The sequence below is a fragment of the Leucopleurus acutus genome (assembly GCF_964270905.1).
Source record: "Leucopleurus acutus genome assembly, chromosome: 8".
NCBI lineage: Eukaryota > Metazoa > Chordata > Mammalia > Artiodactyla > Delphinidae > Leucopleurus > Leucopleurus acutus.
This window is the reverse complement of record NC_139151.1, coordinates 97,543,085-97,568,846: the sequence shown is the minus strand read 5'-3', so window position 1 is coordinate 97,568,846 and position 25,762 is coordinate 97,543,085. Positions and strand designations below refer to the sequence as shown.

General features: G+C 59.2%; 1 protein-coding gene across 2 annotated transcripts; it reads left to right on the top strand.

Annotated features, from left to right (window-relative positions):
• Positions 1-753: 753 nt before the first annotated feature.
• TNKS1BP1 (tankyrase 1 binding protein 1) lies at positions 754-24,982 on the top strand. Of its 2 annotated transcripts, none has more exons than XM_082844330.1 (12): positions 754-836; positions 3,961-4,068; positions 5,128-5,761; positions 7,249-7,318; positions 11,301-12,647; positions 14,687-16,809; positions 21,939-22,305; positions 22,520-22,670; positions 22,782-22,909; positions 23,606-23,763; positions 23,999-24,071; positions 24,557-24,982. In XM_082844330.1, the coding sequence occupies exons 2-11, from the start codon at positions 3,975-3,977 to the stop codon at positions 24,057-24,059; spliced, it is 5,133 nt and encodes a 1,710-aa protein (XP_082700456.1). In that variant the 5' UTR covers positions 754-836; positions 3,961-3,974; the 3' UTR covers positions 24,060-24,071; positions 24,557-24,982. The 2 variants fall into 2 exon arrangements, with proteins under 2 accessions (XP_082700456.1, XP_082700457.1); XM_082844331.1 differs by lacking the exon at positions 754-836 and adding an exon at positions 3,560-3,641.
• The last annotated feature ends 780 nt before the right edge of the window (positions 24,983-25,762 follow it).

Below are 25,762 nucleotides of genomic sequence, written 5' to 3'. Positions count from 1 at the left end.
TTAGATAATGGAATCGGGATTGACCAGCTTCCCTGTAGCAGGGGTAATGGAAACCTGAGCCCGGGGAATTGGGGAGGATGAGTGGTGTGTGTGTGTGTGGTGGTGGGTGTAAGTCTGATGGAGATGCAGGAAAGGTGTGGAGTATGTGTGAAGCTTTTCTTGTGGGAGGAAATGAGTATGCCGCATTTTTAGGTTGGGAGGAGTTTATATATGGGAAGGGAGCATAACAGGAGATAAATGAGGATTAGCGAGGAAAATAGAGCTTCCAGTCATCCCCGCGGTGGCTCTAAACCTGAATTTATACACGTGGAGTGGCCACGTTGCGTAGGCCCTTAGGTGTTTGCACAGGAAGCCTCTCTAGTTGGCCAATGGTTACCTTTTCTCTAGCCGTGACTCTGGTGCTGCAATCAGTACAGGCGGCTGGGCCTGAGAATTGGGCCGTCCTAAGGCAGTCTCCTCTCTAGGCAGTCGTCTCGGTGGCCATTTTGCCCAACCGCTCTTTAGCAGCTAAGTTGCGTCAGTTTCGCCGGGGTCTGAGCCTGTGGCCGGCCCCTCATTTGCAAGTCTCATTAATAATTGAGTACCTGGGCTGCGCCTGTTCGCGTAAGACCCGGCGGATTCTGCACGGTCTATCCACTCCCGGTTTTCACCGGTTCATGGATATTCATGAGGCGCTTTGGGGGCGTGGACCTGGGCGGAGCTAGGGGCGGGGCCCTGCCACAGCTCGTACTGGCTTGGTCCCGCAGTGGTGGTGGCGGCGGCGGCGGTAGCGGCGGTGGAGACTGGCATCGGGCTGCCGAGCCCGAGCAGAGCGGAGCCGGATCCTGGGGGAGCGCGTGAGTGTGCGGGGGCGGGCGGGAGGGCGAAGGAGGGGGCGGGGTCCGGCATTGGGGGCGGGGGAGAGGCATGGAAGGAGTGGGCGCTTTTCAGTCGGGACCTCGGTTGAGATTGGAGGGGGGGGGTCACCAGGAAAGTTTGCAGGGGCCGGGGGCGCGGGGTAGGCGGGGGACACAGGGGAGCTGCCGCGTGTGCGCGGGGGCGGTGGGTGCACGGTCTGGAGCTCGTGCTGACCGAGCCAGAAGAAAGGGGGGAGGGGGCGAGGGCTTGAGGAGGAGCCGGGGGCGGGCGGAGCTGCTGGAGGGACCCCCGCCTTTCCCTACCCCCGGGCCTGCGCTAGCCCCCTCCCCCGGCTCCCTCGGCACGCCCCCAAGCGCCCCAGTCCGCCCCCACCCGGTCCTTGTCCCGAGTCCCTCGTCTGTTCGCCGGCTGCTCCACATCCCGCGCACAGGTTCTCTGCTTCTGCCGCCGCCGCCCCCTCCTCCGCCTCTTCTACCCTGTTCTCTCAGGCTGCTGCCGTCCCTCTGTGTCCAGAGCTCCCCACTGGGCCCCTCCAGACGGCCCCTCGCCCCGGGCTGTTCCGTCTTCCCGTTGGCCCTCCCTCCTCCAGCAGTTTACAGGCTGTCCCTTCCGACCTCTCTGGCCCCAGATCCGGCCGGAGATCCCAGGTCCATAGGGCCGACCCCGCCTGCGGCGATGCTTCTCTGGGCCTCAGCCCCCGGGGCTGGAGCTGCCTGGCTTCTCCCCTGCCCTTCTGGCGGCCTGTGCTCCTAGGGGTCAGCTAGTCTCCTGACTCTTGCAGATTGGGAATGCTCAGAGCCTCTGAGACTTTACAGCTTTCGGCTCTGGCCTTGGTCACCTGGCTTTCCTGGCTGGGGCCTCTGAACTGCGGCGACCCCCTCCTCTTGGGAAAGGCGAGCTGCAGCTTCTTTGCAGCAGCTCCTCACACTGCTGAGGTGTCCACCAGGCCCCCAGCTGAAGGGTTTTTCGGTTCTGGACCAGTTCCTCTCCATTTCTAACCACCCACAGCATGTCCCTGGTAATAATGTTCAGGGACAAGGAAACAGTCTTGTGTTTTTTTAATTTTATTTTTTTCCCATCATGTGCCCCTCCTCCATGCACACTTGGACCGGCTGTGCACAGTTACTCACCCACCCACCCACAGGGAGCATCCTGTGTGGTAGCTGGCTGACCAAGGGATTGACAATCATGGGTGTCTCTCTACCTCCTTCATATCCCCTCCCATCTTTGAAACAAGATGGGGCAGGGTAAAAGTGAGAGGTGGGTGGGTTTTGCAAAGGTTGGGCACCTGAGGTCCCTTCGGATTTGGTGCTGTCTTGCCAGACCAGCCGGAGTGGGTGCCTTTGAGGAAGGCGGTGCCCCTTGCAGGTTGGAGAAGGTTGGGTCGTCCTCACTGACTGTGGGCACACTAGGTGATAGGAAATACCCCTCTTCCTTTGGAACAAGGGGGGCAGGGCTCTGTCAACCTGGGTGGGGGTCTTGAGGGGGAGATGGTGCTTCAGGAGCCAGGATGGGAACTGAGGAGGTGGTGAAGTGTCTGAAGAGCAGGTGACATGACTGGGGCCTGCAGGAGAGAAGGAATGGTCAGGAACAACGGAAGCCTGTGGTTTGGGGAAAGGAGGAGGTGGTCACCAATGTGTTAGCTCGTCGGTGACACTGAATGGAGTCGTGCTAATAATGGCCAACATTTACTGGACGCTTATTAGGTGCTAGGCGTTGTGCTCAGCAGTTGTGTGCATCCTCTCATGTAAGCCTCTCTCTCTCTTTTTTTTTTTTGCTGCACTGCATGGCACGTGGGATCTTAGTTCCCTGACCAGGGATTGAACCTGTGCCCCCTGCAGTGTGCAGTGAAAGCGCAGAGTCTTAACCACTGGACTGCCAGGGAAGTCCCTCATGTAGGCCTCTTAACAGTCTCAGTAACTGTGTTTTTCACATAGGGAAACTGAGGCTTAGAGACATCAGCCATGTGCCTAAGGTCACAGAGCTAGAAAGCGGTAGGTCTGCCCAGCATTTGAATCCATTTGGTGCAGCAGATCTGAAGCTGCTGTTACAAGCTTAGAGGAGGGGCACCCGTTTGGCTTCTACCGTAGGATTGTGTCATTAGGTTTAAAATTTCTACTTCAGCCCCGCTCAAAACCCCTCAGGTCAAGTCTAGGCTGGTGAGTGATGCCCACATACATTCCTAGGCTGTGGCTGTCCCACTGTAACTGTCCAAGAAAGGGAACCCTAGGGAGTTTTCCCCCAAGCCACCCCGCCCCCCGGGTGTTCTCAAGCCCTGTCCCATTCTCCCAGCCCAGGCCTGGGCCGGCTCCTCCTTCCTCTTGGCGAGGCTCTGGAAATCCAGTGGGAGGCCATTGCTATGGCAACAGGACTAGGCCCTGACTTTACCTCATCAAATTCCAAGCTGAAGCCAAAGCGATTGAGAAATTAAAGAAAAAAATGTATTCCAGATGTTTACTTTTTATTCCTTATTTTTCCGTGTTTGGATGAGACAGCTCTGAAGGAGGCGGGAGTGGGGCAGGGATGTGGAAGGAGGAGGGGGGACGTGGGGGGAGAGGGGACCACTCCCAGCTGCAGGAGGGAGGGAGAGAAGGAGGGGGAGCAGGAAGGGGGAAGCAGGCAGGCAGGCAGTGGGCGGAGCCCCAGGTTGGGGAGGAGCGGGTTTTTCCCGTCTCCCATGAGGTGATTCACAGAGAGACTTCAGACTTTGCGGACCTCTTACTCTGCCCCTGAGTAGATACCTCGAGTGGGGCCACCGGACCCCGGGGGTTACCTTGGGAGAGGTAAGTGGGGTGCCACGGAGAGCTGGCCACAGGATGCAGCAGTGCGCGGCTCCCTGAAGCTCCAGGACTTTAGGGTTAGGAGACAAGAGTTGGAGAGTGATCTGGGAAGTGTGGAGGGCGTGGCGGCTGGGGACCTCCCTTGACCTCCCCCAGCCCCCCTCCTGAAGTTCCCTCTTCCTGTCCCGCACTCTGCCTCTGCCAGAAGTCGGAGACGTCCCTCGCCACCGAGCCTGCTGCCAGCGCCCAACCCTTTTACTTTCTTTTCCTGGGTCTTCAGCCACCCCAGCTTACACCCCTCTGCTTCCCACTTCTCACGCAGGTCCGCCGCATGTGATGGAAGTATCTACTCTCAGGGAAGGCACAGCCATGGCTTCCCTACCGCCCCGGGAGCCAGAGGAGGAGCTGGTATCTGCTGGCTCTGAGCCAGGTACCTATGGGTGCAGGGTGGAGCAGCGGGGTGGCTGGGAGGAGGGTGGGAGGGGCGGAGGCTTGAACCCCCATTCTGTCTTGGAGCGGTTGGGCGAACGATGACTCTGTGCAGTGAGAGGGAGGGAGGGAGGAGTACTCAGGACGGGCAGGATGAGTCTGAAAGGTTCTTAGCTTCCATTGAGACCCTTTAGAACTGTTTGAGATCATAGCTCTCCAGCAGAGGAGAGCAGACTAGCCTTTGAGATGGTGTGGATCAAACCACATGTTTGACAGAGGAGGAAACTGAGGCCTAGGGGGGAAATGGCATGCACCTCTGGATTTGAACCCAGTCCTCCTGGCTCCCTGTCTAGACGCCTTTCTTGCCCTGAGCCAAATGAGTGGGCGATGAAGGATTCTATTAAAAGGGCTGTGGCCATGAGTAATTCAAGGTCTTTTATTTGGTATTGAAATGCTTTATGTAGAAGGTAGGTTTCTGGTCCCCCCCGCCTGTACCAGGTTTACTTCTGTTTGGCTTAGGTCAATAGTAAGTTTGCATTCCTGATCACACACCAGATGACAGTGGGGAGGTGGCCTGAGTGTGCACTGGGGGAGGGGGCAGCAGGGTGGCAGAGTAGGGACGCTGAGCTGGGATAACAGGTTTACTGTGGATGGTAGTACAGCAGAGTATCATGTAAGAGGAAAGGACTACCTTGGGGAGATGGTGGGCTGACTAATTGATGTGGGTAGGCAGGTACTCATTTATTAGCTCAGTTGCTCATTTATTCATTCATTTGTTAAGAACGTGTACTAGGTGCAAAGTGGGTACAGGGAGAAATAGCTGCCAGCTGGACCCTTAAATAGCTTTAGCTTATAAGGGGGACTGACTAGACATTTTGGGAATTTGGAGATGGGAGATGTTTCTGGCACGTGTATGGAAAATCAAGGAAGACTTCATGGAAGAGGTGACATTTGACTTGTACCTAGAAGGATGTGAACATTTTGAGTTTGTACGGTGGGAGATGAAGTTCTGATTGCTGTTCTTCTGACATCCCCCCAACCAACCCTTTCCTTTTGGTAGGTGACGCTCGGGCCAAACCCCCTGTCAAGCCCAAACCCCGAGCCCTGCCCGCCAAGCCAGCCCTGCCTGCCAAGCCCAGCCTGCTGGTGCCTATTGGACCTCGGCCTCCCCGGGGTCCTCTGGCCGAGCTGCCTTCTGCCCGGAAGATGAACATGCTGGCGGGACCCCAGCCCTATGGTGGCAGCAAGCGTCCCCTTCCGTTTGCACCCAGGCCTATGGCTGAGGCCCCTACTGGAGGAGAAGCCACCCGAGAGACTGTGAAAGAGGAACGTGGGAAAGAAGAGGTATCCCCCTTGACACCTCCAGCTCGATGTGCCGCCCCGATGGGTGTGCGGAAGGCGCCCGCCCCCTTCCGCCCAGCCTCGGAGCGCTTTGCAGCCACCACAGTGGAAGCGATCCTGGCCAAGATGGAGCAGCCGAGGAAGGAGGTCCCGGCCAGCCCTGACCGCCTCTGGGGCTCCCGCCTCACCTTCAACCATGATGGCAGCTCAAGATATGGCCCCAGGACCTATGGTGTGGCCGCAGGTCCCAGGGATGAGGATGGTGGGACCCTCTCCAGGGAATGGGCCCAGGAGGGGCCGGCAGAGTCTCCCACAGAGTGCCCTGAAGAGCCCAGCAAGACCCCCGAGGAGAGGTGAGGGGGTGGGAGGCTGTATGTTTGGTTGCAGCCTGGAGGACAAAGTGGTAGTTGCATCTGCGATTGTGATCTTCGCTTTTAGGTTAGGTCTGAGTCACAAAACATCCCCCCAGCAGACAGTGCTACTATGTTCTTTTTACAATGACAGTTCTCTATACAGAGTTGGTGTATGTTTTTAGTAGAGTTCAAATGTACTATATGGAAGTTTATTTTCAGGTTTTTTTTTTACTGAGAGCCAATCTTTGCCTCACTTAATCCACAGCCATGCTGTTTAGTGAAGGGAATATTAGACCCATTTTAGAGATGAGGAAACTGAGGCTCAAAAGTGACTTCCCCTGGTCCCTTAGCAAGTGAGAGAGACAGAGCTGGGGTTTGAATTCGGGTCTGTTTTCTTCCAGTGTGTGCTTTTAACTTTAACTGCTAGCTCGTGCTGTGGGTGCAGCCGTGTGCCAGGTGCTGTGTGTGTGTGTGTGTGTGTGTGTGAGTGTGTCAGTTTGAGGAGGGCACAGTCTGGCTGTGAGGAGGAGTTTGATGGGAGAGGAAAGACATGAACACACCTTGATGCCAGGCCAGCTAGTGTCAACGCACAGGAAGTACAGCTAGGTTGGAGACTGTTGGCGTATGGTATACTTGCCTAGAGTTGGTGCCAGTATATAAAAGAAGGCTGACCAGGAGGTGCCCCTGGGCACTGGAAGAGGCTGAGGGCTGTCAGCTGCATGGAGGCCATCCTCAGGGCAGGGAGAGCTGCTTGAGGCACTTGGCAGCTGGGCCCCTGGCAGCTCTGCTGGGCCCACAGGCCCCTTCCCATTCCTGCTGCTGTGGAGGGCAGGGCCGCTGTTGTCTGAGCTGAGCTGAAAGGTAAGATTCTTGCCCTACCCTGTGCTGCCCTGCCCTCCAGCCTTTCCCCTCTCTCACCTTCAAGTGCCTGGAAGGCAGGGCCTCCTATCAACTCTTTTGTCCCAGGCCTGGGCTCCCAGGAGGTCACACCCTGTCCTGGCTGGGTTCCACCCTTCATCTTCCCCTCCTTTGCTCCAAGCCAGGCTTAAAATGAACAACTTCAACCTTGGAAAATCCTCTTCCCTCTTTCCCTCCCCCTGCAATTCCTCAAGAAGTATTGGCAAGGCAGCAGGACCAGCTGCATTCTCCCTGGTGGCAGGAGAACATTAACCCCTTAAGGGAAGGGGGGCGGGTATCTTTTTGGGAGCCATGGAGGGGTCTGGGCAAGCTGCATCCTCTTCCCAAAGGAGTTGACGGAACTTAACCCTTGGTGTGCAGGTGGGGAACAGGCACTGTCTCTGGGGCACTTTGTGGAAACTGCATAGCGTCTCTGTCCCCCAGTAGGACATGCCTGTGGGAGGTGGGAGGCAGTTAACATTGGATGCTGTTGCAGTCACTTAGGCAGACCCATGATCAGCTCTCCCTTATCTACCCTGTGACAGGCTCTTCCATTCTAGGCCTCCATTTCCCCTCTTTCTCCCTCACAGGAACCCCCTTTCGGACCTGGCCTTCAATGGGGACCTGGCTCAGCTGGCCAGCTCTGAGCCACCTACTGACGTGAGTTATCCTCCAGTTACAAATCAGAACCGTGGTATTTTAGAGCTGGAAGAGTCATCTAAGATCATCTCTTTCGCCTCCTTGTAGTTTAGATGGGGAAGCGGAGGCCGTGGAGCAGGGGACTGGCCCAAGGGCTGGCCCTGGGGCTCAGATTTCTCAACTTCCAGGCCACCCTGGCTAAGTGTGGCTCAGGCCCTGAGGCTCTTACAGTGTCCAGAACAACTGTCCTTGATTATCTACTGTGTGCTGGGCACATCCCAGGAATGTTGACTGACTTAATCCTTGTGGTAACTCTAGCTAGCAGGCCCCTTTGGTCCCACATGAGAGGTGAGGACACCCGGGCTTGAAAGGTTAAGTAACTTACCCAGGAGCTGAGGCAGGATCTGAAGGGTCTGAGTCCACGGCTCTCCCTAGCCGGATTGCCTTCTCAGGGTTCAGAAGAGAGGAAGAGTCCTTTCTTGGGGGTTTCCTGTTACATCCCCTCTCCCGACAGTGTGCTCAGAGGGCAGAACGGCCTGAATTTCTGAGTAAGTGATGTAAAGGATGGTCCTTCTTACTCATAGAGCCCTTGCTAGCCAGAGGCTGTCCTATCTGCCCCATGAGGGAGACCTGACTCCATTCATTTGTCTGTCCAAAAGTATTTATTGAGCAACTACTGTGACCTGGGTACTGGGGAAACAGCAGAGAATAAAACAAAGACCGCCCCTGCTCTCAGGGAGCTCACCTTCCAATGCGGGGAGGCAGATGCCAACACAGACATCCCTGCGAACCAGCAGATGTGTAGTGTGTCAGACAGGTGCTGGGGACACCTGGAAGGGTTCTGGGGTGAGGGTAACAGGGGGAGGCCTTGCTACGAAGAGGGGGATGGAGTGAGCTACGTGGATGTTGAGGAACAGCATTTTTGGCAGAGGGAAGTGCAAGTATGAAGGATTTGGTACCTTCCTGGCAAGGAAGCCTGGATGTCTGGATCGCAGTGAGAGAGGAGGAGTTGGGCCCTAGGGAGGACCCAGAAGTGATAGCCTTGCAGGACCCTAGGAGGACCTTTGCTTGCGTGAGGGTATTATGCCATTGAGGGGCTGGAGGAGAGGAGTGACCTCTGCTGTTTTAGTTGTAAAGAGTCACCCTGCCCTCTTGGTTGCAGGGAGCCCAGGGCAGCAGCAGGGACTCGTTAGGGGGCTGTTGGGGTAACCCAGGTGAGAAATGATGTTGTCATGGACTCTGGAGGTATAGCCCGTGGTGGAGATGGCGAGCAGTGGTGGCCTCTGTCTAGGATCTGAAGGTGGCGTGGACGGGACTTGCAGATAGATTGATGTCTCCAGGGCTTCTGATGTGAGCGATCAGAAGGTTACTGTTTACGGAAGAGGGGACTTCTTAGGGTGAAGCAGGATAGGGGGAGATCAGAGGGGCTTGCTTTTGGATTTGTTGAGTGGGAGATGCCTTGTAGACATGCAGGTGGAAACGTCGAGGGGGCAGTGGGATATTTGAGTCTGGAGCTGCAGGGCCTCGTCAGTGTAGAGATGGTAGTAAAGACAGCTGAGATCACCAAGGGAGTGGGTGAGGCCTAGCGGAGGAGCGCGGGAGAAGCTGGAAGGAGCAGCGGTGGGGTAGAAAATCCAGGCAGCGTGGAGTGCTCCGGAAGCCACGTGAAGCTAGTAGCTTGCAGGACTCGGGCTGGGGGGGGACTGGAGGAGGGCGGATTAGTGGTCAGACGCTACCCACGGGGCAAGGAAGATGAGCACTGAGAAATGGGAGTTAGCTGCAGGGCGTCATGGGTGACCTTGGCCAGAGCGGTGGGACGGCGGGTGAGGAGAGAAGCCCATTTGGAGGGGGTTCAGCAGAGGATGGGCGAGAGCAGCTGTGGGGATGGATACTGAATGGAGAGCCCTGTGTTTAAGAAAAAGGGGTGGTAGCCAGAGGGAGAGAAGGAGTCAACAGCACTGTGTTGTCGTTTTTTTTTTTAAGCCAGAAGAAACGAGAGCAGTTTGTGTGCTGATGGAAATGATCCAGTAGAGTAGGAAAAATCAGTGGTGCAGGACAGAGAGAGGAGGAGTTGGCCTTAGCTCTGAGCAAGGACAGTTCATGGCCACGGCAGGGAGCAGAGGGCTTGGGCTCCTGTGCGGGCGGCGGGGCTGTGGGTGCTGGTGTGGGTGTCCTCCGCCCGTGGCCTCTGCGTTCTCAGGGAAGGGGGGCAAGGCTGTCAGCTGAGAGAGCCCGGGAGGAGCTGGGGACTTTTGAGGAGACCAGATGGGAAAGCGTTGCCTGGGGGGTGGGGTGCGTGTGTAGTGGGATTGCTGGGCCGCGGGGGGGCCCTCTGAGGGCAGGGGGGTGAGCCGCAGGGGGCCCAGCCGTCCTGGTTGCGTGCTTTTCTCCAGCCACGTCCAGAATGGCTGTCTGGGTGCAGCCTTGAGGTGGGGAGAGCTGTGTATTTAAACAGGTTAAGCAGTAGGGTGAGGGAGGGAGCTGTGTAAAGAAATGACATCAGTGGCGATAAAGAGAGAAGGGAGGGAGTCTGCCGGGCAGAAGCAAGGAGGGTTAGTGGCTGTGCTTCTCAGAGGGGCTGAGGGATTAAGCCGGGTGGGGGATGGCAAGAGGGAGGTGGACAGATGGGGGTGGGAGTGGGTGAGCGGGACACCTGAAAACGAGGTTATGGAGGAGCAGTCGTTACAGGTAAGGACAAGGTCTAGGGTAGGATCCTGGGGACAGGTGGGTCACAAAGGAATAGGGGAGAGGCGGGCAAGGACCGGAGCCAGGATGCTGGATGGGTTGTGACGGTGTGACTGTTGGAATCACTATGCGTTATAACAGGGGTAGCGCTGGGGAGGGTGGCAGTGGTCCAGGAGCTCTGCTTCTGAGGGAAGAAGGGGTCTGTAGGGGCCTCTAACAGGAGGGGTTCCGGATCGTGTAGTTTAAGGGCATGAGCTTTAAATTAACCAGAGATCTGTAGGGGGGACAGAGGGTGGAGGGAATGGAAGTTGGCCTTGAGAAGGAAGCAGGATGCCTCCCCCTGCCCAGACCCGGTAGGTGATGATGGGGCAGCAGCAGCCCCATTGGCGAGAGGGCGGCAGGGGAATCGTGATCTCTGGGGGTGGGCAGAGCTCAGGTAGGGCAACACTCGTCTGGGGCCAGGCTGAGTGGAGGGGTAAAGGAGTGCCAGGTGTTTGGTGGCCCCAGTGTCCCACAGTATCCGTTCTTTCTCTAAGTCCTATCCTGAAAGGCCATGTGCGCAAATCTTACTTAATCCTCACCTAACTGTGAGATGGACATTGTTGCCACCAGCCCCAGGGTACAGATGGAGAAGCTGAGGCTCGGAGTGACTTCTGTGCGGGAGGGCGTACAGCTTACAAGGGCCCGGGCAGGGGTAGCTCTGGGCCAGGTGCTTTCCCGTCCCCTGGGCCTTTCACCTGAACGCTGAGGCCGGCCTGCCTGCCTCCTTGAGTCGGTACTGTGATGCACAGAGCCGGGTGGAGAGCTCCACGCCACCCCTGGGAGGTAGGAGCTGCTTCTGGGAGCTGGTCTGGAGCTGCATGGGGCCTGGAGTCCTGCTCTGAGGCCGGACCTCCCCCACCCCCAGACAGCCGGAGTCCCAGTTCTCCTTTTCCCTTTGTAAAGCCAGTGTTCTTGACCCATGAACCGTGGACCCTTTAGAAGATCCTTAGGTGAGCTCTGGGGTGGGTGGGTGGGTGTGCGGGGGAGGGTTTGAACCACCTGAAGTGGTGTGAGTGATACCGTGTGAATAAGGCGACGTGCATTTTGTGGGGAGAGGGCCAAAAGGAGGGGTCTGTGGACCCTGAGAAGTTTAAGACACTCGAAGTCACCTCGGAGCCTCTTGCGGCCATCTTGGGTGGCTGCCCCTCCGCGCCCGGGTTTCCTCTGTGGAGTGTGAGCGTGTGAGGCAGCCGCTGACCTGAGGTCTCTGCGGGGTTGGCAGGGGGCCCCCACCCAGTGGAGTGGTGAGTGATGGCTCTGGACCTTTCTCTTGCAGGTTTCCAAGGCCTCGGTCCCCTCCAGTCCAGGCTCCACCAGCCCAGGCCTCCCTGTTGAAGCCTCGGGCTCGGCCCCCGAGTCTCCACGTCTTTCCTCACCCGATGAGAGCTCTCCCCGCCACTCACAGCTTCCAGAAGCCCAGAGCCCTGCAGCTTCCGGAGCTTCTCCCTGCCTCCCCAAGACCCTGGCATCCCCATCTGCGGCCCCTCCTGATGAGGACTCCTGCCACCGCCCTAGTCTGGGGCTCCCCTCTCTGGGAGCCCTGGAGGCCTCCAGACCCGGCAGCCCTCCCCTCCAGGAGCTCTCGGGGCGCCGCAGCCCGGAGCAGCCCCCAGCTGCCTTGCCCCAGCCCCTAACGGACGGGGGTGAGTTGCTAGACCTCCCTTGGACGTTGCCATCTGGGGACGTGGCGGCCACAGCGGGTGAGGACCTCCGTCCCGTCAGCCTGGCTCAGCGCCGATTTTCTGAAGGTGTGCTCCAGCCGCCCGGCCAAGACCAGGAGAAGCTGGGGGGCTCGCTGGCTGCCCTGCCCCAAACCCAGGGGAGCCAGTCGGCCCTGGATCATCCCTTTGGGAGTGGGACACAGTCCAGCTGGAGCTTGTCACAGTCCTTTGAATGGACCTTCCCCACGCGGCCTTCGGGTCTGGGGGTGTGGCGGCTGGACTCCCCACCCCCCTCCCCCATCACTGAAGCCCCTGAGGCCGCGGAGGCTGCAGAGGCTGGAGACTGGGCTGCATCCAGCAGGGAGGAAGGAGTGTCCCAGCAGGCGCGAGCGGCCCCGCCAGCTCCAGAGGGCCCAGGAAGGCCTGGTTCCTGGATGCAGGCGGATGATCTGGGCACCTCCCCAACCCAAAAGGGCGACGGGGAGAGCCATCCTCAGCCCCCAGCTGTCCCCCTCGAGCCCCTGCCAACAGCGGGGGACCAGCCCGGACCAGCCTTGCTGCAGGCAGAGGAGAGGTACGAGGAGCGGGAGCCCCTGCCTGGACAGGGATCCCTGCTTCCTCTGCCCACCAGGGAGGCCGCCCTGCCCATCCTGGAGCCGGTCCTGGGGCAGCGGCAGCCAGCACCCCCTGACCAGCCCTGTGTCCTCTTTGCCGCCATCCCCGACCCCGGGCAGGCACTGCCTGCCAAGGAGGAGGCCATGACCCTTGCCCAGGCTGAGACCACCGAACCCAGGACAGAGGTTCAAGACCCGCGAAGGGCGTCCCCCGAGCCTGCAGGCCCCGAGAGCAGCTCCCACTGGCTGGATGACCTCCTGGCTTCGCCATCACCCAGTGCTGGAGGTGCACGGCGGGGAGCTGGATCTGAGCTGAAGGACACACAGACCCCAAGTGCTTGCTCTGAGGTGAGGACAGGGCACGGGGCGGGGCTTGGGATGGAAGCCAGGCCTTCGGAGGGTTTTGTTCTTTCAACGTGGATTTTATGTGATCAGAGCTTGGGATCCAGCCATGATCAAGGGCACCTAGGACGTGCCCCTCGGAGCTGTACCGTCAGGCAGAGCTGGCAGAGCAGAGGGTGTGGGCAGAGGTGGGGGGAGGAGGACCAGCAGGAAGGAGTTAAGACCAGGCTTAGGCTTTAGTGTGAGTCCTTATTTGACTCCAGCATCCACCGGCTGACTGGTCTTGGGAATATACCCCAACCTCTAAGCTTCAGAGTCCTTTCACAGTGATAACGTTTGCCTCTTAGGCTTGTATTGTGGGTAAGATAGACGTGGAAAGCGCTGGGTGCAATGCTTGGCAAACGCTGAGTGTTCAGTACGTTATTACGGGTGGCATTATGAAGGGCACCAGCATAGCCAGTTAGAGCTATGGGCTCTGGACGCAGACTGCCTGGGTTCGTGTCCTGGCCCTGCTCTTTGCCCACGTGTGACCTTGAGCAAGTGACTTTTCTGCCTGTGCCTTGGTTTCTGCATCTGTAAAATGGGGAGAACAGTGATGAGCTCTACCTTGTAGTGTGACGGTTACAGTACCTGTAACGTACTGAGAACAGTGCCTGGCTCATCACGAGTGCTTGGTGAGTGTTGCCTTTTATGAACGTTATTACTATTAAGCTCAGATGGGCCTCTGTAGACAGGCAGCTGAGGCCCAGAGGAGGCAGAGCCTTGTGCAAAGGTTACCCAGCAAGTTGGTGGCTGGGCCAGGGCCAGAGCGCCAGTTCCAGGGCCAGTGCCCTTTCTCCTACCAGGCTGCCCCAGAATCTCAGGGCTGGGGTCCAAGTGGCTTTTGAAATGTATTTTTCAAGCCCAGCCTGGGCTGGTAGGGGTGGGGCTGGAAGGAGGGAGGAGCCTGGGGGCCTCTGGGGGCAGAGGTGGGGGGAGGAGGACCAGCAGGAAGGAGTTAAGACCAGGCTGGCTCCTGAAGTAGGTGTGTCTGTCCCAGGATGTGGGTGACTCAACTGGCTTCTGGGCGGGGCTGCCGGAGCTGCAGCTGCTCTGGAGGGAGCGGGGCCAGGGCCAGCGAGAGCCAGAGCCGGAGCCATCGGACAGGTCCGGGCGAGGGGAGCGGCCCAGCCCTGTCCTGGCACCCGCCGCGCCCAGTAGCCCGGGACGGGCAGGGGGCAGGAGGCAGGGGCCATGGCCCGACCTGGGGACAGGGAGCCCAGCCTGTCTGTCTTGGAGAGGCTGCTGGCCAACGCAGCGCTGCGGGATGAGGCTGGCTGGCTTCGCAGCCCTGAGCCCAGGGCTCCCCCACCCGCAGGAGTGAGTCAGGGAGTGTGGGGTGGGGTGGGGTGCCGGAGCCGGCTGGGTCTTTTCCCTGGTGCAGGAGGCGGCTGTCCCTTCTGCCTCCCAGGCGGGCAGGCGGGCAGGCGGGCGAGGACTGAGAGGTCTTCCCGGGGAGGCCTAGGCAGGAGGGTGCTTTCCTTAGGGAGGAAGTGGCTGGGAACTCACGAGGGCTAGAAGGGTGTTGGGTGGCGTTGGGATTTTGCCTTGGCAAGGAGATCGTGGAGGGGCTTAAAGAGTTCTTGATCTCTCCTTGCTGAAAGTGTAGCCCCATACCCATGTGAAGACCATTCTGCCAGGCAGCCTCTCTCCTGGCGGTTTGCCAAGTGTTGCCCAAGGGCTGTAAACACGACCATGGGATCATCGATTGAGTGTCCATGGTGCGCCAGGCGCTGTGCTGAGTGCTTGGCTTAAATGATTTTGTCTAATCCTCTTGTACCACCCCACAGTCGGAATTACCTCATTTAGGGATGAGGACCCTGAGGCCCAGAGTGGTTAAGTGATTTGTCCAAGGTCACACAGCTGGGATCCAAACCCAGGCTTTCTGTAGCCAAAGTGGGGCTCTTGGGCACTAGGCGGTGCTGACTCTCTCATTCTGGACTGATTCTCGCCCTGATTGACTCTAAGCATAGTTTCTTTGTTTCTCTCTTTTTCCTGATGCCCAGGGACTCCTTGGCTGGGCCCAGAAAGATCTGCAGAGTGAATTTGGGATTGTAGCAGACGCACATGCCAGAAGTTTTAGTCCTTGCAGCTGGTCCCAAGACACTTCTCAGGACTATGGCCTTAGGAGTGCGAGCCCTAGAGGGGGCCCAGGCCTTGGAGAGAGGGACTGGACCAACAAGTGCGGGCACGGAGTGGGGGAGGGGAGCTCCAGGGAGTGGGCCAGCAGGTGTGGCATCGGCCAGGAGGGGATGGAGGTCGGCAGCCAAGATGGGAGTGGAGTGTCGGCCCCGGGGGGGCTCACGGCCCAGGACCAGGTGATTGGAAAGGCAGCCCAGCCTGGCACTCCGCAGGGCCAAGAGGTAGATGTTCGCGACTGGGAGTTCAGAGAGAGGGATTCCCAGGGCTCTTACTCCAGCCAGGGTGTCGAAATCCAGGGCCAGGAATTTGGGAAGAGAGATTCTCTGGATACTTACTGCAGTCAGGATGCAAGCTTTCAGGACTGGGAATTTGGGAAGAGGGATTCTCTGGGTGCTTCTGCCAGCCGGCATGAAGATGAGCAGAGCCAGGAACTGGGGAAGAAGGACCAGCTTGGCAGGTATGGCAGCCAGGACGCAGGTGAGCCGGACCAGGAGTTTGGGAAGAGCAGTTCTTCACTGAGCACCTACAGCAGCCGGGGCGCAGAGCAGCCGGACCAGGATTTCGGGAAGAGCGCCTGGATGAGAGACTACAGCCGCGGTGGCAGCTCCACGGCCCTCGGCTCCCAGGACAGAGGCTTCGGAATGAGAGCCCTGAGTGCCGGGTTCAGCCCCGAGGAAGCCCAACAACAGGACGAGGAGTTTGAGAAGAAGATTCTGAGTGGCAGAGAGAGCCTGGGCGAGGCCAGCAGGGACGTAAGCTGGCCTGAAGAGGACGAGTCTGGGGGCTTGTTCAGCCCCAGCAGCCCCCAGTCACAGGATGGGGCACTGGGACAGAGAGACCAGAGCAGCTGGCAAGGCGGTAGTGCCAGCCAGGAGGTCGGAGGGCTGCAGGGCAGACAGCAGGCAGGGGGCCAGAGCCCCGGTGATGCCGACCGGGAGGACAGGGAGGTGGGGCAGCGAGGCTGGGCCGGTGACTTCAGCCTCAGCGTCGTCCCCCAGCCAGAGGCGGCCTTCAGCCCAGGGCAGCGGGACTGGAGCGGCGACTTCTGCGTGGAGGCGGCCGAGAGGAGCCGTCAGTTTGGCATCATTGGCAACGACAGAGCGAGCGGCGCTGGCCTGAGCCCTTCTGGCAAGATAGGAGGCGGCCACTTTGTGGCTCCCGGGGAGACCTTGGCCGGGACCATGGACTGGAGAGACCAGCTGGGCCTTAGGAACTTGGAAGTGTCCAGCTGTGTGCGTTCTGGGGGCTTGAGTGAAGCCAGGGAGGGTGCCATGGGGCAGGTGGGCTGGGCAGACAACCTGGGCTTGAGAGACGTGGAGCTGGCCGGCCGTCTGGAGACTGGAGGGTCTGTGGAGTCCAGGGGGATCGGAGTCGGGGAGAAGGACTGGACTGCTGAGGTCGGGTTGAGGGGCAGAGATTTGGCGGCAGTGGGGGAGGTAGGAGACCACAGCCAGGCCAGAGAGAGTGGCGTGGGGCAGACCGACTGGTCAGGTGTGGAGGCAGGAGAGTTCCTGAAATCAAGGGAGCGTGGAGTAGGTCAGGCAGACTGGACACCTGACCCAGGACTGAGAAACAGGGAGCTCGGGGCGGGCCAAGTGGACTGGGGCGACAATCTGGGCCTGAGGAATTTGGAGATGCCCTGCGACCTGGAGTCTGAGAGTTCCCGGGGGCCGCGGGGATGTGGAGTGGGGCAGACGGACTGGACCCAGGACTCGGGGCTCCGGAATGTGGAGCTCTTGGGGTCCCTGAGTGAAGCCAGGGAGCATGGGGTAGGGGAGGTCAGCCAGTCTCCTGAACCAGGCCTGAGGAACGACGGCGTCTTGTCCCCTGGCCTGGAGGCCAGAGACCCCTCGGAGGCCAGGGAGCTGGGAGTTGGCAAGACAAGTGGGCCAGAGACCCAGGGCGGAGACGATCCCCTGCCTTCCGTGGCCATCTGCCCTGAGGAACCTGTATCAGAGGCAGGGGAATCCCCCGGCTTTGGAGCCAGGTAAGGGAGCGCCATCCCAGGGCGGGGAGGGAAGGTGTGATGGCTGTCTGAAAAGTGCACCCTTTCTAAGGGGGATAGAAACCGCTTTCCCCCAAGAACTTCTAGTGTTTGGAAAATTGAGATGGTTTGGACTGTGAATTTTTACTTTATTTTTTAAACTGAACTCTGACACACACACAGGTGAGTTCCTTTTTTGAACGATGAATGTGATGGTTGAGGTGTGACTTTTGCAACTCGTGCTTTAGGCTTCCTTGGTGATTGTGAGTATGCTGGAAGATACGTCCTGTCTTTGGTTAGTTTATGGTGGCTGTTCCCCAGGCCTCTCGGTCCTGAAGCCGCAGGTTCTCCAGGACCAGGGAACACGGATGCTTTCATAGGCTTGGGGGAGGAGGACTCCGTGTCGTCTTGGCCTGAGCACTCCAGGTCAGGGTGGAGCGGGCAGTGGCACTCCTTGCTTCTTGCAATGGGTAGGATCCCTGTGCTTCTTGCCTGCCTTGTCTTAAGGCCCAGAAGAGCATCAGTTTAAGAACCTGAAAGGCAGGAATCCCTGGCGGTCCGGTGGCTAGGGCTCTGCACTTTCACTGCTGCGGGCCCGGGTTCAATCCCTGGTCAGGGAACTAAGATCCTGCAAGCCTCGTGGCGCGGCCAATGAATAAATAAGTAAATAAAATAAAAACAACAACAGAGAATAAACCCTGGTTTAAAAAAAACAAAAACAAAAACCTGAAGGACATTGGGACCTGGCTCCTGGCCTCATGACCTTGGCCTCCGTGCACAGAGTTTCTGAAAAAGAACTTTCCAAAAAAAAACCAAACCGATAGTTTTCCGAGCCAACCACAGTCTGTCCCTGAGATTTTTCTGTTCTAAAACCAACTGAGGTGATGTTGCACGTGGTAAGGTGCTCAAAAGGCATTGTTTCTATTTCCCTAACGTTTCCATCCACTGAGGTTGGGTTTCATTCTCTTAACTGAGTAGCAGGTTCGACCTTTTCCAACCCTGGAGCTTCTCTCCTGGCGTGAAGGAAAGAAGGGAGGGGGTGTTGGATGGGATCTGTGTTAGAAGTGGAAGGGGCTGATGGTAGTGGGAGGGGGGCAGGAGGGACCAGCAAGTGTCTAGAGGGAATCGGTGGGGTGTTGGAGGGGTCAGGAGAGGCGTTTGGGGTTGAGGAGAAGGGAGAAGGGAAGGTGGACAGAGCCTGGGGCCAGGACCGCGCCCCCGGGGAGTATTCTGGGGGCTCAGGCTGCTGAGGGGGAGACGGAGTGTGGGCGGAGGTGAGGCCTGCAGGAAGGGCTTGAGTGTCCCGGACTAGGAGTCCACAGGCTCCTGGGACCCTGCACAAGTTGCTGGACCTCCCTGAGCTGTAACATTCCTGGGGGGAGAGAGTGTGGGCGCCCCGCGGTTGCCCCGGATTCCTCTTCCCGAAGCGGGAAAGGGATTATATCATCTCCGGTTATCGCAGAGCGGTGTGACCCGCTTTAGGTCACCGAGTCAGCAATGTCTCTCTCTGACTTCTGCGTCTTTACTGCGTTCAAGGCTCTTAGACTACCACGCAGTGGGACCCACAGCCCTCCACCTTTCCCCGAAGACTGGGGTGGGCCTTGGGAGGGGGAAAGCCAGAATATCTCCCCTTGTTTAGGATGGAGGGAGAGGCTGGCTGGGGGACTGGGTTGGGGAAGGGGAAGGGGATCGGCAGAGAAGCTGGGAGTCCTCAGTGTTCAGCTCTCTGAGCTCCGGTCTCCATCACACCTAGAAAACGCTTGGGTTTTTCCGACCATGTTGCGTGTTTGGAAAACGCCACTGTACTCAGTGGGCGTACAGGAGACTTAGGGAGTATGGATATTAGCACTGAAAGCACAGGAGTAAGGAAACCTGTATATCTTTCTCTAATGTGATGTTTCTTAAGCTTATTTGACTAATATCCAAGGGGCTGGTGTTCTGAGCATCTGACTTAGGGAAATTCTACCCTCTGGAAGGTTGCTCTTTAGAGGAAATTTTGGAGGTTCTCCTGGTAACGAGAAGTCCTCGAGGACAGTTCAGAGCCGGCTGGCTTTGGGCCTGTGTGCCAGGTTTGGGTCCTGATTCTGCCATCACCCCTGTGACCTTGGGCAAGTCCCGTCTCTGCTCAGGCCTCCTGTGTCTTGTCCGTAATCGGGAGTAATCGACCCCGGACACCCACGGCATTGATCTTCACACTTACCCTGTGAAGCGGGAAAGGGATTATATCATCTCCGGTTAGCAGGTCGGGGAGTGGTGTGACCCGCCTAAGGTCACTGAGTCAGCAAAGTCTCTTTCTGGAGTTGGGCTAGGAGTTCATACACAGGAAGTGATAGACACCTGCCTGGCACGTGGTCGTCACTGACCGAATGCTCACCACCAGTATTTGTATCTGTTTTGCAAGTGTGGATGGGCGTGAGGAACTGTCCCAAGAGTGAGGGCTTGGAAGACATTTTGGCCATCATCCTGTGTGGGACAAAGGTTCCCCTGCTGGTGGTCATTGGCTGTACCACCGTCCATATAACTGGGACAAGAGCGGCGTTGGGGAGAGCTCAGGCCCCTCCCCTCTGTGTCTAGGTCACCTTGTCCTGGTGGGAGTGGCGCTCCTGGGTCTCCTGAGAGCTGTTGCACTGCCCTGTCCTCTCTCTGGCCTCCTGGTCATCTCCTGCCCCTGCCCCCAGGCCGCAGCGAGGCAGAAGCCTCCCAGCCGTTGGCGGGGGTGGGGGGGTCTTCACAGAATGTGAGAGGACCCTCAGAGATACTGAGGCCAGCTCCTTCGTTCCGTGGGTGGTGAAGCAGGCCCAGAGAGGCAGTGGGACTTTCTCAAGGCCCCACAGCTTGTGAATGTGGGCTCCTTCACGTTCCCTTGGGCCCCAGCCCTGTAACCATCTCTCGGGATGCTCTTCCTGTCTCCCTGGGGTCAAGGTCAGCTGCTGCCCCTTTAGACACATCATTCCAGCTTCAGTCCTCACTCTCTCCTTTTCGGTCTTGAAGCCTCGAACACGAGGAAACTGATTTTTTGTGCATCTGCTCCATGCCGATCCCCGTGTTTACACCTGGAGTGGCTGTGGGCTGGGCTTGGGTAGAGTCCCGGGCCTCTAAGGCCAGGTGGGCGAGGGGTAGAGGTGGTATGAGACAAGCCCTCAGGCCGGGAAGATGTGTTGAGCACGAGGATGACCGTCCTAAAAATTCCTCAAGGGCTAACTGTGTGCTTGGTGTGTATTTCTGCCAACAGACCCGGCGAAGTATAGGTACTTATATTATCCCCATTTTACAGATGAAGAAACTGAGGCCCAGAGTGGATAAGTAACTTGGCCGAGGCCACAGGCAGGGGGTGCAGTCCATATGTGTGCTGGGGTGGGCAGCGCTCAGGACAGGTTCCTGACCTGCTTCCCTGCCGGGGAGCGGCTCAGGTTATAGGTGTCCTGGGTGCTCCCACAACAAGGAGAAGGAAAGCTTCTCCCGGGATGGGGTGACGGGTGAGTGGGGTTTAGACAAGTCAGCAGGGATGAACGCTTCCCTCCCCCACCCCACGGTCACCCCCAGAGCCCACCGAGCTCCTCCGCTGCCCTCTGCCCACGTGGCTCTGGGCCAGGGCTCGCGCTGGAGGTGGCTCTTCCCATCCACCCATCCTCGTCCCCTTAGCTCTCGGGGCCTGCCCTCAGCCTCCTCCCCGCCTCACCCCGGGAGAGGCTTTGGGCAGGGCCTCCTCAGGCTGGGTGGGGTGCTGCCACTGCCCCCTCCCTCCCTGGCCTCCCTGATCTCAAGCAGGGGGGTAAGCTGGCTTTGGCCCCCCCCAGGGCTGCTCCTGACTCCGCTGCCTTGCTGCACTTCTGCCGCTACCTCCGCCTCCCTCCCTCCCGAGACTGCTTTAATTTCCATCTGTCAGCAGCTTGCGGAAGGACAGACTGACACACGCTCTCTCCCGCCCTATCCCTTCTGGCCTGGTACTGACTCACCTGCCTCACACACTTCCCCTCCAATCTGGGACTCGTGGCCTGGCTTCGGGGTACTGTCCTGCCCGCCTCTCCCATGGCTGCGTGCACGGTGTGTGTGTGTCGGGTGTGGCTCTGCTGTGCTTGTGGCGTGGTGGGTACGAGGTGTGTGTGGAAGGAGTGACCGAGGAATAGTGCGCGCTTCCCTGCAGGAGATGGACCGTGAGAGTGTGCAGGTGTATCTGTGTGTTTCGGGGGGCAGCTGGGCAACACAGGCTCCTCGTGTGAGGAACGTGAGCTAGTGAGCGTGTGCTGTGCTGTGCCTGGTGTGTTCTTGTCATGCTTTGAGGGAGCGGCGGGCAAGGTGACCCAGCCTCTCGTTCCCTCGGCAAATGTTTGCTCAGTCCCGCTCCTGGCCAGGCCCCGGGCCAAGGGCTGGGGGCACAGAGGTGGCAGGGCGTCTTTGCCCTGGAGTTGCTCACAGTTGGGCAGTGCAGACAAAGAACCACGGACTCTGAGGCAGGGGCTGGGCCAGGTAGAGCCCAGGGCTTGCAGGGCTGGGGAGAGCTCTGGCTGGGGGAGGGGAGCCAGCCGGCTCAGAAGAGGAATTGAAGTGCACGGGGAGTGAGCAGAGGCAGTGGGAGAGCCTTCCAGGCGGGAACATCTTGTCCAGATACACAGTTGGATGCATAGCCATCTGTGAGGGCCGGGCGCTCAGTGAGACTGGGGCGCGGGGACGGACGACCTGGAGGGTGGGGGCCGAAGAGGCAGGATGGGCAGATGGACCGCTGCCTGGCTTATCCCGAGGAGAGTGACCACCTAAGCTGGTGCCCTTGGGAGGGACACAACGACAGCATCAACAACAGCGACAGTCGTGGTAATAGTAACTTATCTATAGGGCACACACCGCGCGCTCTGCACCGTGCTGGGGGCTTGAGAGTCTCACCACGGTCCGCCAGTGATTCTGTAGTTAGGAGACCCCGAGGCGTTATAGGTGAAGGCACTCATCCAAAGTCTCAGAAAGTGGTGGACCTGGGATTTGAACCCGCCCGGCTGGCCCGGGTCCTGCCCTCTGTGCTGTGTTGTACGAGGCCCCTGTCGGGAGAAGCGTGGACAAGAGGGAGAGCGAGAGGTTGGGGCAAGCGCCCTTCGGGGAGGGAGATGCGGTCCCACGTGACCTTGGCCTCTGGTCCTCTGCAGCCCTGGCGGATGCCTGGCGCGCTCCCCGCCCTCCGGCTCCCAGGGCCCGCTGGAGGAGACGCCGGCTGCCAGCTGCTCCAGGGCAGCGGCCCGGAGGGAGTCGGCAGCCTCGGGCCTCAGGGAGCTGGCAGAGGAGGAAGGGGCCACAGCAGGCGCTGACCAAGGGGAGCCCCTGGAGCCTGGCTGGGACCGTCTGCCCTCCTGGAGGCCCCAGCCTGATGGTGAAGCCAGACAGACAGAAGAGGTGGACGGCACCTGGGGCCCTGCAGGGACCGGGCAGAGCAAGCAGGACCGGATGCCGACCCCCCAGTGGCCCCCCCAGGGCCCTCCCGCCAGCTCCACCAGTCAGGATTTCTCCTTCATCGAGGTCAGTGGAGGGGAGCCCAGGGCAGTGGGTGGGATGTTGTTGGGGGTATGGGGGGTGCTCGTCCCTTGGGCCTCCCTCATCTGTGTGGGCCCCGAGCAGTCTCAGTCCGGGAGGCAGAAAACGAGAAGCTCCAGCCCGAGGCTGTTAGGGGCTCCCCTGGGCTGGGGCAGGACCACGAAGAGGATGGCAGTGGTGTTGCCCTTGTCCCAAGCAGGACACCGAGATCCTTGACAGTGCCATGTATCGGAGCCGTGCCAACCTGGGGCGCAAGCGTGGGCACCGGGCCCCGGCCATCCGGCCTGGGGGGACGCTGGGCCTGTCGAAGGTGGCAGAGTCGGACGCAAGGCTGTTCCAGGACTCTACAGGTGGGGCCGGGGTGTCGTGTGATGACATCCGTGTCCATGTCTGAGGGTGGTGCAGGGGCGGGGAGGTCTGGGGTTGCCGCCTGTGCTGAGCCCTTCTCTGGGCCCTTGCAGAGCCACGGGCTTCGCGGGTACCGTCTTCAGACGAGGAGGTGGCGGAGGAGCCTCAGAACCGCCGGACACGGGTGACCAAGGGGCTGAAAGTCAACCTCTTTCCCGGCCTGAGCCCATCAGCCCTGAAGGTACCATCTGATAACGAGGCCATCTGACCACCTTGCATCCAGCCTGCCTTCCCTCCATCCATCTACTCATTCCCTATCCCCTTCCTCGTGTTCCTCCTCTCACTCTGCTCTCCCTGTGCTGGGCGCTAAGTGGGATGGAAGGAAGAACAGGGCGTGTTTGTGTCCCACAACTTCCCAGGGTAGTGGGGGACATGAGCCATGCCGTCATTAGCCCTGGTGAAGGGGGAAGTTTAGGGGTCACTGGGGGGGTAGAGGTAAGAGGCGGGCCTGCTCAGAGAGAGGGAGACACAGCGGGTGCAGGATGGGAGGGTAGATTGGGGAAGGCCTCATGTGATGACTGTAGCTTCGAGGTGCACAGAGGAGGTGGCCGTGCAGGGTGTGAGGCGGGGAGACGTTGGAGACAGAGGGAATGGGAGGAGCCGAGGCACAGGGACGGGAAGTCACGGCTGGCTTCGTCCAGCCCAGTTAGTCTGGATTCATTTCAGCAGTGTCTCTCTGAGGGCCTGCTGTGTACCAGGCATGGCTCAGCTCTCGGGGGAAGCTCATCTCTAAGCGACTTCGCATCCACTGGGGTGAAAGGTAAAGGGGGTCTGAGCCTGCCTCTGGGGACGGCATACTCTGGGGAGAAGGCCTAGCCTCCTGTGGCGGCTTCTTCCTGCGCCTCTGACGTCCGTCTGCGCCTGGCTTGTCTCTCAGGCCAAGCTGCGCTCCCGGAACCGCTCGGCTGATGAGGGGGAACCGACAGAGGGCAAGTCGAGTCAGAAGGAGCCCGTGATCCATCGCTCCAAGTCCTGCAAGGTCCCGGGGCTGGGGAAGCCCCTCGCGTTACCTCCCAAGCCAGAGAAATCCTCAGGGTAGGTGACCTAAGCGCCGGGCATTCACTGGCCTCACTGCGTTGGCCTTCCCAGGAAGACCCTGCTTTACAAGAGAGGAGAACTGAGGCCTTGAGACGGTTGGCGTGAGCCAGTCTGCTCTGTTGAGTCGGTGCCCGAGTGCTGGTCTCTAACCAGGCCCGAGGTCACCTCTCCCGGTGGGAGCGGCCTTTCTGTCCCTACCACTCCCTTCTGACCTTTGCCCTCTGCCTTCAAGGTCAGAAGGGTCATCGCCCAACTGGCTGCAAGCCCTGAAGTTGAAGAAGAAGAAGGTCTGAGAAGTCACTGAGGTGAGGGCAGGAGCTGGGCTTGGGCCTGTCTGGGGTTGGGAGTGAGTTCAGGGCTGAGGAGGGCCTGCCCTGGAGGACTCAGGAGGCCTCAGACCCTCTTCTAGACCTGAGCTCTCCATCCCTCTTTCTCTGCGAGGCTGGAAGCAGGCAGCTGAGGCCAAGTTCCAGAGACCTGGCGGGTCCCTTGGCTTGGGGACGTCCATCCCCACCTTCCTTCTTGGGCTCAAGGAGGGTCCCCCGTGCCCTGTAGGTGGCCTGAGCGTGGTCCGCCCGCCCTTCCAATCTGGGACCCTGGGGTGCCTTCACTAGGCTCCAGGTGCCCAGCAGGGTCTCCATCGCGCCGGGCTCCGCTGGGGGAGCCAGGCTGCAGTGTGGTGAGGCGGGTGCGCAGTGGACGGGGTGGGGGAAAGCGGAGGGAGAGACGCCGAAGCGCCTCCTCTACTCCCACGTCTCTGCCTGACCTCTTCTCTTTCCTCCTGTTGCAGGTCCTTCCCATCTGGCAGTCTCAGGCAGTGCCTGTCCCTGTGGGGTCCCCGGCAAGGAGACTGCTGAGCCCCCCACGCCCCAGGCTGCAGCCTCTGCCCCCTCCACCTCCGGGGGCCGTCTGGGGAGGCACAGTTATGCACTTTGTATCACCGTCCCAACTCCCCTCACACCTCCCTCCCAACCAGTTGTTAGCGGTCGAAGGTTTAGGTCCCTCCCTCCTTCGCTGTCTTCCCGCCTCCCTCTCTGCTTCCTCCTCCAGCCTCCCGTGGGTTTTCTTTTGATACCGGTTTATAGCATTTTTTATAAAAGCCTTTGATTTTTGTAACGGGCGGATCCCAGCCCCACCCCCGGTCTCCCTCCGCCATGCCAGGTGCCCCACAGAAACTGATACCATTTTGCCACTTGAAACAATAAAGTTTTTTGGGAATTGGTGCTGCCCAGGTTGTGGTGTGTGGTCGTGGCGCCTCATCCCCTGTCCGAGGCTGTACCTGGGGAGATGCTGGTTCTAGCCCTGACCGACCAGGAGCTTGCTCTGACCTTGAACTTCCCTGGCACTCGCTGGGCACCCACTGAGGAGGGTGTATTGGTTACGGTAGGCTGATTGCCGATTCACACGACCCCCAAATCTCCGTAGCTCAACACACAAAGGTTTATTTTCCATTCATGGCCCCTTCTGGGGTGGATTAGTGGTAGGGACACTCTGCACCTCACAGTCATTCAGAACCCAGGCTCCTTCCCTTTTGTGGCTCAGCCATCTGCAGGGGCCCTGGAGTCTCTGCAGCATCCAGTGGAGAGAGGGCAGAATCCTATGGGAGACCCATAGTCCACTGTCCGAAATTCAACTCATGCCCCCTGCTAACTGCAAGGGAAACTGAGAAATGTAGTTTAGATGTGTGGCCGGAGAGAGAGAGAGAGAGAGGACCAGATATTGGTAAAAATTCACCCTTCTTACAGAGGGGGCGGGGGGGCGTTGTGTTGGTTTCTGTGATCCCTAAGGGTCCTTTGAACCCATGCGGTCTAGAATGTCCCACGAGCTCTGGCCTTTCTCACCTAAACCCCTGACCACTGGCATCCTCTTGGCCCTCAGCCTAGTCCTCTGTCATCCTGGGTTCCCCAGACTGGCCAGCCTCTTTCAGGGCTGGCATCATCTTTCCCTGAGGTTTGGGGAAAGGAGAGCCTCCTGTGGACTCACCTTAATGGGGGCC

Coding starts and splice junctions, on each gene's coding strand:
- TNKS1BP1 (XM_082844330.1), top strand. CDS start 3,975: ATGGAAGTATCTACTCTCAGGGAAGGCACAGCCATGGCTTCCCTACCG. Junction 7,319..11,300: donor GCTCTGAGCCACCTACTGAC/GTGAGTTATCCT, acceptor TTTCTCTTGCAG/GTTTCCAAGGCCTCGGTCCC. Junction 22,910..23,605: donor TGAGCCCATCAGCCCTGAAG/GTACCATCTGAT, acceptor CTTGTCTCTCAG/GCCAAGCTGCGCTCCCGGAA.